This window comes from Tachysurus fulvidraco, chromosome 20 (genome assembly GCF_022655615.1).
Source record: "Tachysurus fulvidraco isolate hzauxx_2018 chromosome 20, HZAU_PFXX_2.0, whole genome shotgun sequence".
NCBI lineage: Eukaryota > Metazoa > Chordata > Actinopteri > Siluriformes > Bagridae > Tachysurus > Tachysurus fulvidraco.
The window spans coordinates 18,135,422-18,150,956 of record NC_062537.1 but is presented as its reverse complement, the minus strand read 5'-3'; the positions used below and the strand labels follow the sequence as shown (position 1 = coordinate 18,150,956).

The 15,535-nt window shown below is 39.5% G+C and overlaps 1 protein-coding gene across 1 annotated transcript; it reads left to right on the top strand.

Annotated features, from left to right (window-relative positions):
* Window positions 1-10,786: 10,786 nt before the first annotated feature.
* nfkbil1 (nuclear factor of kappa light polypeptide gene enhancer in B-cells inhibitor-like 1) lies at window positions 10,787-14,523 on the top strand. Its single transcript, XM_027175382.2, has 4 exons — window positions 10,787-11,366; window positions 12,207-12,319; window positions 13,028-13,145; window positions 13,659-14,523. Exons 1-4 carry the CDS (start codon window positions 11,057-11,059, stop codon window positions 14,207-14,209), a joined length of 1,092 nt encoding a protein of 363 aa, XP_027031183.1. The 5' UTR covers window positions 10,787-11,056; the 3' UTR covers window positions 14,210-14,523.
* The last annotated feature ends 1,012 nt before the right edge of the window (window positions 14,524-15,535 follow it).

Here is a 15,535-nt window from a genome sequence, read left to right as displayed (position 1 = left end):
AAGACGAAGTCTCTGGTGATATCAAGCAGCTCTTACCCCGATAAGTTAAGATATGCTGTGTACAGTAACGTGATCATTGGCCTCTGCGTTAACGTTTTTACGGACACTGGAATAATTTTACAACCAACGATCAGTTCAGCAGCATTTCAGTGACATGAGTAAACAGGCTGCTGGTGTTTATGGAGGTTTTGTGGATGTTTGTTTAAATATTGGTCATTTTTTTCCATTTGTCTTTCATTTATCCACTTAAAGATGTGCACTTGTGGGAATGTAAGAAAATCCACAGAGGTTTCTGTACATCATCAAAGACGTGACTTTCAGAGCTGCGTCGTGTGTCGCAGTGATACAGGTGTTACAAACATACACGCATCTGAAGGAATCTAAATGAATGATCTTAAATCTCACACACTCGCAAGTATGGTGTGTATAATTACTGCTTTTCTGTTTTGGAAATAATCACACAGCGTTACAGCATGACACCTGCTCTGATCTAATCTGATCTGATCTGTTCTGATCTGTTCTGACCTGATTTGATCTGATCCGAACTTAACTGTTCTGATCTGATCTTATCTGATTTGATCTGATCTGATCTGATCTGCTTTAATCTGATCTGATCTGTTCTGCTCATCTCTGATCTGGTCTGATGTAAATACCTGGACTCTTCATTAAGCTAACAGCAGAACAACACTGACAAATGAACAGAACAATAGCCTTTATCATTAATTATGTTTACCTTCTGCTCTATGTTTATGTTCTGTAAAGCTGCTTTGAGACAATGTCTATTGTAAAAAGCGCTATACAGATAAACTTGAATTGAATTGAATTGAATTGAATTGAACTTTAAAGCAGATGAGGCTCGGATTCAGCATGACACGCTCCAGCTGATAATCACCACACGCACACACACACACACACACACACACACACACACACACACACACACACACACACACACACACACACGCACACAAACATACACACACACACACACACACACACACACACACACACACACACACACACACACACACACACACACACAGACTCACACACACACATTCCACTTGCAGACACAAAAAGGTTCTTAAACTGTGGTATATTTAATTTAATGAGATTGACTTTAATTTTTTTATTTTAATTATTTTAGAAGGAGATTGTTTTGAAAGGCAACACTTTAGTCTTTTAATGTGTAAAGTCAAAAATTTAAATATTAGCTACAGTATTAAATAAATAATGTAAACTAAAGAGTTTTTGATGATATCTATGATAACTGAAACCAGCACACACACACCCACACAAACACACACACACACACACGCACACACACACACACAGAGAGAGAGAGAGATAGAGAGAGAGAGAGAGAGAGAGATAATGATCTCCAAAACCTGTTTTTTAAAACCCAAAAACCCATATTGTTTTATATATATATATATATATATATATATATATATATATATATATATATATATATATATATATATATATATAAAACAATATCTGGTGGAAAACAAACCATTTACTTTACAACTGAAATACATTTAAAAATCCAAGCTCTGATTTAACACAATTGCCTGATGAGAAATAGCCTATAATTCAATTCAATTCAATTCAATTCAATTCAAGTTTATTTGTATAGCGCTTTTTACAATAGACATTGTCTCAATGTAGTCTATAAGTCTGCCTGTATCCGATGATTTGTATTCGATAAGATATCACATACACATCACTTACACATTTAAACACAAATTTAACCTCTTTTTGTGTTTAAACTGGGAACACAAAAAAGAAAGTATGTTGTTAATTAGCACCTGATGTTTGAGAGTGTATGATTAGTTCGGGTTACAGGTTGCACACTGCTTACACTGCTTTTACACTCCTACAGACTCATTTAGTGCATTAGAATGAGTGAATATAGCTTAAATATGTCGAGATGTCGCCACGCCTATGTGAACTGTCCGTAGACACATGGAGGACGATGCGCTCTGTATGTCGTCAAGCCTCTGAATGGCTGTAGGTGTGTTTTGATGGTGCGGGTGTGACCACTACCTGCTTTCATCTGTCTGGATGAATAGAAGTGTGTGTTGCTGCCAAATGAGCTGTGAAACACACCCTGGAGAAAATAAACTCATAGACTGAGTTGAAGAATCACGTGACTGTGAACTCCATCACACAAGAGCATGGAAGTGGACTTATGAGGCATTTTAATCAGTATAAATAAATGAATGATTTTCTGGCTGTGAGTCTGATCTGAAATGAGTCAGGACTCTGTTGGCTTTCAGTGTGAGACGTGTGTTTTTCTCTCTGTTGAGAACCTTACACAGAATCGTAGTGGTTGAAGATAAAACCTTTATATTTTAGATGCTTATTAACAAAAACTTGGGACATCTTACAGAAATGGGTTTGATATCAAGGTTTATTTTGAAACTTTGAATACATTGCTCCTGGTAGACTACGGAAAAACAGAAATACTTTCATTCATTTTCTACCGCTTATCCAAACTACTCGGGTCACGGGGAGCCTGTGCCTATCTCAGGCGTCATCGAGCATCAAGGCAGGATACACCCTGGACGGAGTGCCAACCCATCGCAGGGCACACACACACTCTCATTCACTCACACACACACACACTACGGACAATTTTCCAGAGATGTCAATCAACCTACCATGCATGTCTTTGGACCGGGGGAGGAAACCGGAGTACCCGGAGGAAACCCCCGAGGCATGAGGAGAACATGCAAACTCCACACACACACAAGGCGGAGACGGGAATCGAACCCCCAACCCTGGAGGTGTGTGGGCAAACGTGCTAACCACTAAGCCACCGTGACCCCCCAACAGAAATACTTATAAACTACAATTTCATAAAGTCCAGAGTGTCTACTTTCATATAAGCTTCATATTAACACCACTGTGGAGTGAGACATGACAAAGACATTCAATGATACACAGGAACAAAACAAAAACAGAAGCAAGTGCCATTTTTGGCTTGGGGGGGGAAAGTGTGTTTTAGTTTTCAACTGTGTTTATCATAAAGAAAGAAAAAGAACGGGGGGGGGGGGGGGGCTGTTTACACCGAAGCTACAATGAAAATGCACCCCTTCCTGGCTAACAGAGAAACTTTATTATTATTGTAGCTTCCCCCACTATAGTTTCCTCTCTCTGTCCGGACGTGGATTGGCCATGTGAGGTGTGAACGAGTGTGAACGTTGTCCTGAAATGGAGCAGCATCCTATACAGTGGTGATAGGTTCTAGCTCCACCATGATCATGAGCAGGATCAGTATCGGGCAAAACAAACAAAAACCGGCGGAACTGAAGTGGGCTGTAAGAAAGAATGAATGTGGACATTAATTACAAATTCAAATATAAAATTCACTTTTTATTTGTCACGTACGCAATCGTACAACGTAAAATGTGTAATGAAATGCTTTCTTTTTTCTTTTCTTTTTTTTACGATGGTCCTTAATATAAAACATTAATATGAAACATTCTTCTCTATGATTCAATCATTCAAAAATGGGAAAAAAACAAACATAAAATAGAGCATATTGTGTATACTGTGCTGTATTGTACTGTAAGGCAGGTCAGTATAAATATAAAGAAACTATAAAAATTAGGAAAATAAATATAAAAAAATATATAATAGATAAATAGGGATGAATAGGAACAAATTCTAATGAATGTATATAAAGAACGTATGTTCTGTAAAGCTGCTTTGAGACAATGTCTATTTTTTTTAAAGCTCTATATAAATAAAATATAGTGGTGTGGTATAATAGTTTTTAAAAGTGAACCAATGTAAATTACAAATGTGGTTAAAGCTCTGGGTTGTTGATCAGAATGTCAGGGTTTGAGCCCCAGCACTGCTAAGCTGCCTCTGGTGGGCTTTTGATCAAACCCTTAACCCTCAGCTCAAGGTGCTGTATCAGAGCTGCCCTTGTGCTCTGACCCCAACCTCCAAAGTTGGGATACTCCAAAGTATTCCACTGTGCTGTAATGTAGATGTGGTGATAATAAATGTTTCAATGCCCAAATTCAAAACTTTCATTTCAGTGCAGATGAAACAATAAGTGTACTTTAGTGGACCAGTGCAAATGCTCACAGTTTGAGGTGGAAGGGGACGATGAGAAGGTGCTGCTACAGTATACACGTCTGAGTTATGAGAGTTAACGTAACGCACACAAACACAACAAAAGGAGGGTTGTGTGTTAATAACCAAAGAGAAGGATAAGAGGATGAGAGATCATAATGAGTCATGGATATTGTTCATATAGGGCAGCAAGGGACATATGGTATAAAATTGCGATAGAAATTAATAGATAAATATAGAAAAGTTAGTATCCGAATACAGTGATTAGATCTGTGTATGGTGAATGGAATGAATATGAATCTCGAATGTTAAAGATCGAACGTTAGCTGTGCTTACTGAGGATGTATATTGAGTTATTCGTGCTGACTGAATATTATATTTGTTTGTTAGTTTGTTTGATTATTCGTCCACTCCTTCATTTTCAGTAAGCGCTTTACCTCAGTTAAGGTGTTGACGGATCTGGAGACTATCGATGGAATACGAACACCGGTCCTTCAACATGAAGAACTTCTTATAATTGTTGGTCTGTTTGTCGAATAGAACAGCACACAGCATGCATGCTTTGTTCCTTTCTTCAAATAACAGGTTTATGCATGGGTTATGAAGGCCCAGTGTACAGTAGTTCCCCTTTAAATAAAGTGTTATTGATTAACAGTCCCTGCTCTTAACAAAAGAAAAGTCCATATCAGTATCAGAATCAGAATCAGGTTTATTGGCACACACAAGGAATTTGGTTCGAGCCGTTTGTGACTCTCAAAAGTACAGACATAAATAACACTATGATACAATATAGACAGTATGAGTATATAAATAACCCTTCAGACTGGATTGGGATAAGAATTTCATTAACAGATAAACAAGTAAACTGTGTTAAAGGACTTGTAGCTGTGTGATTCCTCTAGGAGATGAAAAAAAAACCCCAGACACAATCACTCGTTTACTAACAGGCAGAGGAGAATAGCAGGCTGGGCCAGGAATAACTCCTGAGGAAACGAGCGCAAATGGCTTCGCTGGATATTAACAATAGCCGACAGCGACGGGAGGGAAACGCGTGCGGACCCTCCAGAAGATCTTGGAGGACCTGTCAGTTTCCTGTTGGGGACCTCAGCCTCCACCTCGCCACTTCCTCCATCTTCCCTCGTCCCCTGCTGAGGGTGAGGCTGAGGGGGAGAAGGTTCCTATTCAGGGAAATCCTGCATCACTGCTGTTCATCTCTTCAGCACAGAACCTCTACAGCCTGCTTAACCCCCTGAAGAGCTGTCAGGAGTGTCAGGCGTGTGGGGCAGCCGTGATAAAGTCCAATACAAACACACATCCTCATCACCTCGCAGTCACACACAGGGAAAGAGGGAAAGGGGGGAAAGCGGAAATGCTGATTTACTGCAGTGCAAGTGACCGATATAGCACCCAGATTGAGGCAGGTAACAAAACAATGAGACAGGAACCATAGGGCAAGTTGTGGCCTAATGGGTAGAGAGTCTGACTCGTAATCCTAATTTTGTGGGTTCGAGTCTTGGGCCGGCCAGGACTGAGGTGCCCTTGAGCAAGGCATCGACCCCCCAACTGCTCCCTGGGCGCCGCAGCATAAATGGCTGCCTACTGCTCCGGGTGTGTGTGTGTTCACTGCTGTGTGTGTGCACTTTGGATGGGTTAAATGCAGAGAAGGAATTCTGAGTATGGGTCACGATACTTAGCTGTATGTCACGTCATTTACTGAATTTAAGATTTTTATTAGTGTATTCTTTATAAAAGCAGGGCTTCAGAGTCCCTCCTGGATTTGGTGAAGTCAGTGCTGTGATATAAAGGGATTTAAAATTGCTGCAGATTTTTGAGCCGAGACACGTCAGGTGACGATATCAAACACACATTCAGCCAAATCCCTCTTCTATTCACGTGTGTGGAGCATGAGCACAGCTCTCATAGAAAGTCATTACATTTGTTCCTACTTTTTTGTCTACTCAGGTTTCCAAAGAGTGTTGTATTTCCGCACTGGAAGGATGTCGGATCTTGTAACAGTTATTGACATCACGGTGCAGGCTAATAAATGTGATAAGCCTCAGGGCTTAGGGCTTATACATTAGTGATTAGTTTATGGCTATAAGTAAGACAGATTTAAGTGGCAGTGTATTGTTTCAGTCTGGTTTCAACTAACACCGTAAACTCTGAACAGTCTGTTTTAACCCTTTTTTTATTGGTACAGTGTCGTACTATTCCATCAACAGAATGAAAATGGATTTATGGGACATTTTTAATCTGTATAAATGAATGAATGATTTTCTGTCGTTTTGATGCTCTTTAAACAATCTATTGTTGTTGTGTTGTTTCTTTTTAAACACATTACATGAACCTGTTTAAAAGAAATAGTGTGATGGTTCAATCTGCTGAAGTACTTTGCTGAGGCCACCTGATGATGACCTGCTCCAGGGAATGAGCTGAAAACAGTGTCGAACTTTCTGTGTCATAAGATGGTTTATTGTGTTTTTAATTAAATATGAATAGCAGTGGATGGAGAACATCTCTTCCTCAACAACTCATCCTCTTATGGTTTAAAAAGACATCTTCAGACTTCTAACACTTCAACAAGATGTTCAAATAGACCTGAAGTGACTAATTAGAGAAAAAAACTGCACCTGCAGAAAGCATTACAGAAAGAGAGAGCAGTCTCCAGGTCGTCCTTTAAGGAATAGTGCATTGTTATACGGAGCACGTTCGTGGCAGTCCACGGCTTGTGGGTGGAAAAGCGTGGATTCCTCCGGATCTTAGGGTGCGAGAGCAGGAGCTCTCATCCTCCCGACAACCACAAAGGCTTCCTTCATCTCCTCCTCTATCCTCTCCATTGTATATGCTCACCCCAGCTCTTTCTCACCGGTGCTAAATGTGAGTCCTGAACACACAGCCAGCTCAGCTGTGCTTATTCAGGCCTTTCACACACACACACACACACACACACACACACACACACACACACACACACACACACACACACACACACACACACACACACACACACACACTCTCATCACACAAAGGAGATCAGTAGTATAATTTAATTGATCTCATGCTGCACATGCTATAAAGACACCAGTGTCAGAGTATTAAGTGACAAGAAGGTTGTGAGTTCGAATTTCTAGCCACTTTTCCATGAATTGTATTGTTTAAAAAAAAGGATTATAAAATTTTTTTAAGCTATAACAGAGTGCAGCAGGACCGGTTCCATCGTTCGGAAGCCTGTGTTGTGTTTTAATGGGTTTTTGGTTATACGTCTGAAGTCTGCAATTAGATTCTTGGTTAAGAAAAGCTCATGAAATGTTCACATTTTATTCTCCCACATCAATCATGTTTTGTGTTTATTTTTTTATTTTTTGCAACTTTTATCTGTCTTGATAAAGAGAGTTGCTAATAAGTGGCTAAATGATACTACAGAGGTTGCCAGAAATGTCATAAATCCACACTAGGTTTATAGTATTAATGCGAATTTACAAACTATCCCAAGGACTTCTTTTTTATTCGGATTAATCCATAAAAAGAGCGTAGTTGATCCTTATTGATGATACTTTTTTTTACTTCTGGTGATTGGATAATATTTAGGCCTATTTAGGTCACAGAGCTTATTTTCTGTAAACGTCAGAAAAAATCTTTTTGTTGAAGGAACTGGGAAAATGATCACTTCCGGTTTGGTCTGAAAGAAAATTTGATCACTGCAGCACTCTATAGTAACTAGGGACAAAACACCAGTTTAGCCATAATAACAATGGTTTTAAAAACTTGGTTATTATGGTATGGTCTGCCATGCTAGTGCTAAATAATAGTGACTGGAAAAAACAAACAAAGACACACAAGAAGTATTTATTTGCTGCTAAAAACAGGGGAAGACGACAGTTTAGCATCGAACAGTGTGTTATTCATAAATATTATAAGAGTCCAGTTTTCCCTGTCGCCGCAGGCATTTATGTAACAGCACAGATGAATCGGTGAATCGAGTGAATCAGTGAATCAGTGAATCATATAATCACAACACTGTGATTACAACAGTGTACAAGCAGCCTCAGCTCTTATGGAGTTGAAAAGATAATAATCACCTTCGAATCACCTCTAACACACCGTTCAAAATCTGAACACCAAACCTTTACGAAATGGGATTCTTAGAAAGCTTTCAAATGGATGGCACCTTTGAGACAACAGCTGAGCTCTGAACAGCTTTTTCTTTTGCTTTGTGTGGCATTTATGCTTTTAGGTGTTGTGTTGATACAGCTACTCCTCGTGCTTGCAATAACGACACGCACACACACTGTCGCCGCATCAAACACACTCTTAAACACAAAGTACTGAACAGGTGTTTGGCTCAGGAGACCTCCCGTGTGGCCCCATGTAACGTGTCCATGCTGCAGCAAAACGTGAACACGTTCAACAAGGGAGTGTGATAACTTCTGCAAGTGTGTGTGTGTGTGTGTGTGTGTGTGCGTGTGTGCGTGTGTGTGTGGTAACAGGGAACATTTGTACGTCATTCAGAACAGAGTCTCCTTCAGTTTATTCACTTATTAAATTTTATTATTTATAAGTAATTCAGTAGTTTTTTTGTTGTTTTAAATGAACCCCCAAAAATGGAATTAGAGTGTACTGGTAAAAAAGGGTTAATTGTGCTAACTACATAATAACCATAACATCATTAGGACTAGTTCATAGTAATCTCAAATACTATGTGTTGGTTTTCCTAAATATCCATCAGGGTGCACGGTGGCTTAGTGGTTAGCACGTTCGCCTCACACATGCAGGGTTGGGGGTTCGATTCCTGCCTCAGTCTTGTGTGTGTGGAGTTTGCATGTTCTCCCCGTGCCTCGGGGGTTTCCTCCGGGTACTCCGGTTTCCTCCCCCGGTCCAAAGACATGCATGGTAGGTTGATTGGCATCTCTGGAAAATTGTCTGTAGTGTGTGAGTGAATGAGTGTGTGTGTGTGTGTGTGCCCTGCAATGGGTTGGCACTCCGTCCAGGATGTATCCTGCCATGACGCCTGAGATAGGCACAGGCTCCCCGTGACCCGAGAAGTTCGGATAAGCGGTAGAAGATGAATGAATGAATGAATGAAATATCCATCACAGACCACTGAGAACATGACCCTAGTGTCTATTAATCTGACAGAAAAACCTTACTCTTTGTATTATATAAAAGAAAAATACAGAAATTCTTTCTTCTGTGTTTAGGACAGTGAAATGTTAAACACTCTGCTGTAATGATAACAGTAATAACATGTGAATTTACAGTATATTGTATTTAATCCACAGATCAGAAGTTATAAATTAGCAGAACATCTTAGCAAAGATAAGAGAGGAAAAGGTCCGTTTTAAGTTGGGAGAAGGAAGTGCAGTGATTAAGATCTTTTCTAATGCCATTCCAAAGTTTGGAGGCTATGACACTAAAATATTTGCCCTCCATGGAGGTCACTACAGTCTTAAGCACCACTGGTATTATTAAAGCTGAGAGTCTGAGCAGGGGTGTAGGGGTAAAGGGGCTCAAATTTATGAGTTTTTTAAAAAAATGTATTTATTTAATTTTGTAATAATTTTGCACAGACATTCCAGTAAGGGATCTGTCAATGCTAAATTGCTCGGAGTTGACCCATTTGGGGCAATCACCCCTGCTGTGCAGCCGGTTTTCAATCTCTCTCTGAATCTAATGTGACTCTGACCAGGAAAATGATGAATGAATGAATTGAATGAACATTAGCTTTAATACACTGATTATAAAGATAGATCTGACTTTTCCTTATGTTTGTATTTTCCTGAAGTAACCTTGTATTGTTATATTCATCAAGCCTTAAAAAAAGTGATGTTAGTCTGCCTGTTAGTATGTGTGATGTGACCTGTGATTTCAATGTCAATTTATTTTTGTCTATTTGTATTTACATATGTGTATTTTTATTTTTATTCTTATTTTATTTTTATTGTCTGTGTGTTGATTTCGTCTCTGTCACACTGGAAGCGTATGAAACTAAAAGAAAAGTCTTTGTATGCACAAGCATACTTGGCAATAAAGCCCCTTCTGATTCTGATTCTGATTTAGTGGGTGAATGAGTGAATAAGTGGATGAGTGAGTGAGTGAGTGAGTGAATGAGTGAGTGAGTGAGTGAATGAGTAAGTGAGTGAGTGAGTGAGTGAGTGAGTGAGTGAGTGAGTGAGTGAGTGAGTGAGTAAGTAAATGAGTGAGTGAGTGAGTGAGTGAGTGAGTGAGTTAGTGAGTGAGTGAGTGACTGAATGAGTAAGTGAATGAGTGAGTGAGTGAGTGAGTGAGTGAGTGAGTGAGTGAGTGAGTGAATAAGTGAGTGAGTGAGTGAGTGAGTGAATAAATGAGTGAGTGAATGAGTAAGTGAATGAGTGAGTGAGTAAATGAGTGAGTGAATGAGTGAATGAATGAGTGAGTAAGTAAATGAGTGAGTGAGTGAGTGAGTGAGTGAGTGTGTGTTAGTGAGTGTGTGTTAGTGAGTGTGTTAGTGAGTGTGTTAGTGAGTGAGTGAGTGAGTGTAAGTGAGTGTGTGTTAGGGAGTGTGTTAGTGAGTGTATGTGAGTGAGTGAGTGAGTGAGTGAGTGAGTGTAAGTGAGTGTGTGTTAGTGAGTGTTAGTGAGTGTAAGTGAGTGAGTGTTAGTGAATGAATGAGTAAATGAATGAATGAATCCAATTTTGTTGCCGTTGTAAAATACATGCCTGGGATTAATCAGTGGAGCCTGACCTCTACTGACACATGAGAAAACTACAGCAGAAACTAATCACTCGGAACTAACATGTGCGCTAGAAAGACGCTGGGAACCATTTTACAGACGTACAGGAACGTGTCACGTTTATATGCGTTCGTGTTGAAATGCAGTGTAATGCTGAGGTTTTTCGGTCAAAACAACAAAGTTTAACTGAATCGAATACGACGGAAATCACGAACACACCGATTTATCCATGTATTTATTCGGTATCTGTGTGAATGGTCGATGTAAGCACTAGCACTAGACACGTATTAATGGCGTCCCGGCAGCAGAAGAAGCTCCGGCGTTATGTTGACGAGGGAAATCTCCTGAAGCTCAAGTCTTATCTGCGCAAACACAGAGACGCGGATGTGAACTTTACTCAGGGGAAAAGACGGAGAGGTTTGTTACATCGGGTTTGTTCGCAGGGAAACGACGCGCTGCTCAGACTGCTGTTAAAGCACGGAGCTGATCCGCTACTGACGGACCGCAAAGGGGACACGGCGCTGCACCTGGCCGCCAGGAAGGCACTGAAACACGGACAGACAGGTCAGCTGACCGCGGGCAGTGCTGCAACTCTGTGCTAATTACACCTGTAATAAAGTGTCCTGCATGTGTAATATATCGTGTGTAATATATCGAGTGTATTATATCGTGTGTAATATATCGTGTTTAATATATCGTGTGTATTATATCGAGTGTATTATATCGAGTGTAATATATCGTGTAATATATCGTGTGTATTATATCGAGTGTAATATATCGAGTGTAATATATCGTGTAATATATCGTGTGTATTATATCGTGTGTAATATATCGTGTGTATTATATCGTGTGTATTATATCGTGTGTAATATATCGTGTGTAATATATCGTGTGTAATATATCGTGTGTATTATATCGTGTGTATTATATCGAGTGTAATATATCGTGTAATATATCGTGTGTATTATATCGAGTGTAATATATCGTGTAATATATCGTGTGTAGTATATCGAGTGTAATATATCGTGTAATATATCGTGTAATATATCGTGTGTATTATATCGAGTGTAATATATCGAGTGTAATATATCGTGTGTAGTATATCGTGTGTAATATATCGAGTGTAATATATCGTGTAATATATCGTGTGTAGTATATCGTGTGTATTATATCGAGTGTAATATATCGTGTAATATATCGTGTAGTATATCGTGTGTAGTATATCGTGTGTATTATATCGAGTGTATTATATCGAGTGTATTATATCGAGTGTATTATATCGAGTGTAATATATCGTGTGTATTATATCGAGTGTAATATATCGTGTGTATTATATCGAGTGTAATATATCGTGTGTATTATATCATGTGTAATGGTCTTTGTTTGTGTCACGCCGTGTTACAGACTATGATGACCTGGTAGTTCCTTTGAGTAAACACTGTCCTGCGGCACTGAGTGTATTAAACAACTCTGGAGTGACTCCTCAAGACCTGCTGCAAGGACTGAGCTTTAAACCGGTGAGCTAATGATGGGACTGAGCTTTAAACACTTTCTGCATATGTGCATACAGTCATAAAGATACAGGTCAAGAGCTTAAGTCAGTATATACATTAGAATGGTGTAGTAGTGGTTAAAGTGTTTACCTACTGATTAGAAGGTTGTGAGTTAATGTCCCAGGACTAACAAACTGCCACTGCTGGGCCCCTGGGCAAGGATTTACAATACATTTACAGAGGACGCCCATAAATGTACTGTAATATCATGTAATAAATGGGGATCTTTGGTGCCCAGTGGGCTGAATAGAGTCTTTTAGAAACTGTTGATCTTCTGAAAGTTTTATACATGATTGTTTACACCATATAAGACAGAATGGCAGCAGTGCATTGCATACAGTCATTAAGATACAGGTCAAGAGCTTCTGTAACTGCTCAGGGATGATCATGGGTACAGACTCAGCAAACCTGGATTGGAAATACTTAAACCTATTCATCTGGTATAAATTACCATGACATGGTTAGTCACAGAAATCACACTTTCCCCCATTCTGATGTTTGATGTGAACATTAACCAAATCTCTTCTACTGTATCTGCATGATTTTATGCACTTTAGCATGATCACTGCACGAATGTACAGGCGTTACTAATAAAGTGGACGGTGTTTCAGTTTGAATGAGATTTTCTGAGTGAATCGCTTGCTATTGTTCGTACTGTGTGGTTCTGTACAGAAGTGGACTCCACGAGCAGATGCTCCTCGGCGGTCTGATCCCGAGGACTTGTGGCGGGAGAAGCTTATGGGAGAATGTCAAGACGAGTTTTTTGAAACATTCGGGCAGTATGATGATGGTAAGATTTTCTGCTAAGCTGAAAATCTTATTTCCGCTTTCTTTAGTAGGTTGAGAGTAAGCTAGCGTTTGTATGTAACCGTTCACGTCTAACGTCACTCCTGAATCGAGTGGTGAACTTTATCAGCTGTACTTCATTATAATCTAAAATAGAAGCTTGTCCTTCATCTCGTATGATATGATTTTATACACAAATGGCAAATGTCCCTCCAGAGTATTTCATTTTAGAGGCTAGAAAACTGTTGCTACTGATTTAGAATGCTAGTTGCTTCACCCATTAATAAACATTATTACCATGGCAACCAGCAGCAGAGTACAAACGCCCACTTCATAGAACAGAGACTTGTGTGTGAATGTAGCATTAGATGTAAATCTTGCTCTTGCTGGTCCACAGACACTGTTCCCTTCCCACAACCAGGCCTTTTGGAGATAAACATTTCTTAGGGCATGACAGTTTAATAAACCAACATGTTGATTTTCTTTTTTTTTTGTCTTCTTCTTCTGTGTTTTCCAGATTTTCTGAGAGATGATGAAGACTTTGGAGACTTTGCTGACTGGGCTGAGCGAATAAGGAGGGAGTATGAAGCTAATAAACAGGCCAAATCACAGACAGTCAGGAAGCGAAGACAAAAAAATGAAGAGGAGAAAGAGAGGCAGCGTAGAGAGCTGCACACCAGACTGGTGAAGGAGCACAGGGAATACTTGGAGCGTGCCTTTCGCAAAAAAGACGAGACCCAGCAGGGGAAGAAGAGGCGCTACGAGGAGCGCTGTGACGCCCTCTTCCTCAACTCTTCCTCCAGCGGTGCTTTAGGATACGATGACATTCCCTGGCCTGCGCCGCGTGGCTCAGTTGACCAGATGATGGCAGTCATCCTGCACGGTGTTGACCGATCCGACACGGCTGCTTTCCGGAAGTTTCTACGCCGTCAGCAGGCTCTCTGGCACCCAGACAAGTTCTCCCAGCGCTGCGGTGGCCGGCTACAGGACCGAGACAAGCAGAAGATTATGGATACGGTCACGGCTCTGTCTCAGGAGCTGAACAGACTGGCTCAGAGTCTCCGCTGATCCTGGATCATTTTACACATTCAGTGTGGGATTTGAATCTGATTGGCTGCAGGCAGTCAAAGGAATATTTAATAAACATTAAATATTTTAAATATTTTAACAATTAAAAAAAGTGTGTGTTTTTTTTCTTTTATACTTTATAAGTACAAAAATTCAGAAATATTCTAGAAATGATTACTTTTGTGTTGTAAGCTACAGAATTGTTGGCAGCCTTCTTAAAAAACCGTACACACACAGCATTAAAGGTTGCACTTTATTTTAACCATCTCATACCAGCTGCACTAAAGTCACACAATAAAACGGCTCAGTAATGACGGAATTTCTGCTTTTTTTCTTACTTGGATTTTAAGATGTTTTAAAAATTGATTGCCATTTAATAATTCATCAAGGACAAACCTCAATCAATTCACAGGAGATTTGCAGAAATCTTCAATGTGCTTCACTCAAATATGGAACATGGATCATTTTTAGACATTTTTTTCCTGCTTTGTTTTTGCCACCTTATAAGATTCAACTCCAGAAACTTTAGAGCTCTGTGTAAGAGAATATTAACTGCAAAATGAAGCAATTCCAGCTTATACACTTTTTACATTTTTTCTGTTATTTTCTACCCATCCCGAGGCATCCAGAGGTTGTACCAGCTAGTGTGTTTTGTATCATGAAGCTTTCTGACCTTCAGTGAGAAGATGCTGATTCCATGTGGTGTTTGAGGACAACAACCTCATCAATACACAATTATCAGACTGTATCTGACTGTAGAAAGGACATTATTCATAATAACACTCTCTGGTGTTTATAACAGTTTATAATCACAGCCTCCAGTGTCACCCAAATGAGGACGAGGTTCACTTTTGAGTCTGGTTCCTCTCAAGGTTTCTTCCTCCTACATCTAAGATAGTTTTTCCTCACCACAGTCATCTCAGTCACCTCAGGGTTGTTCATTAAGGATAAATACAAACACATTTAAATATAAGTTTAATATTAATCTTGAACATTTTTAATATATTAATCTTTGTACAATACTTTTTTTATTATGTTTCTCATGTTCTGTAAAGCTTCTGATCTACAAATGTTTTTTTTGTCATATAAGACCGATAATGTGTAATAACGTGTAAGTTTTGTGTAATCATAGTAATGATTGTTACACAATAAAAAAGTTTGAACCCAAAAACCGATGATTCAGATGTACAGAGCTGTAAACAAGTCTGTCTTTCCATCGTCCGTTTCTGTGCATCTTACTCGAGCTTAGATCAGTATCATCACACATTACAACTTCTTGTACAAGATAATCACTGGCTGCCAATTTCCTCAGACACCTGCACTGAT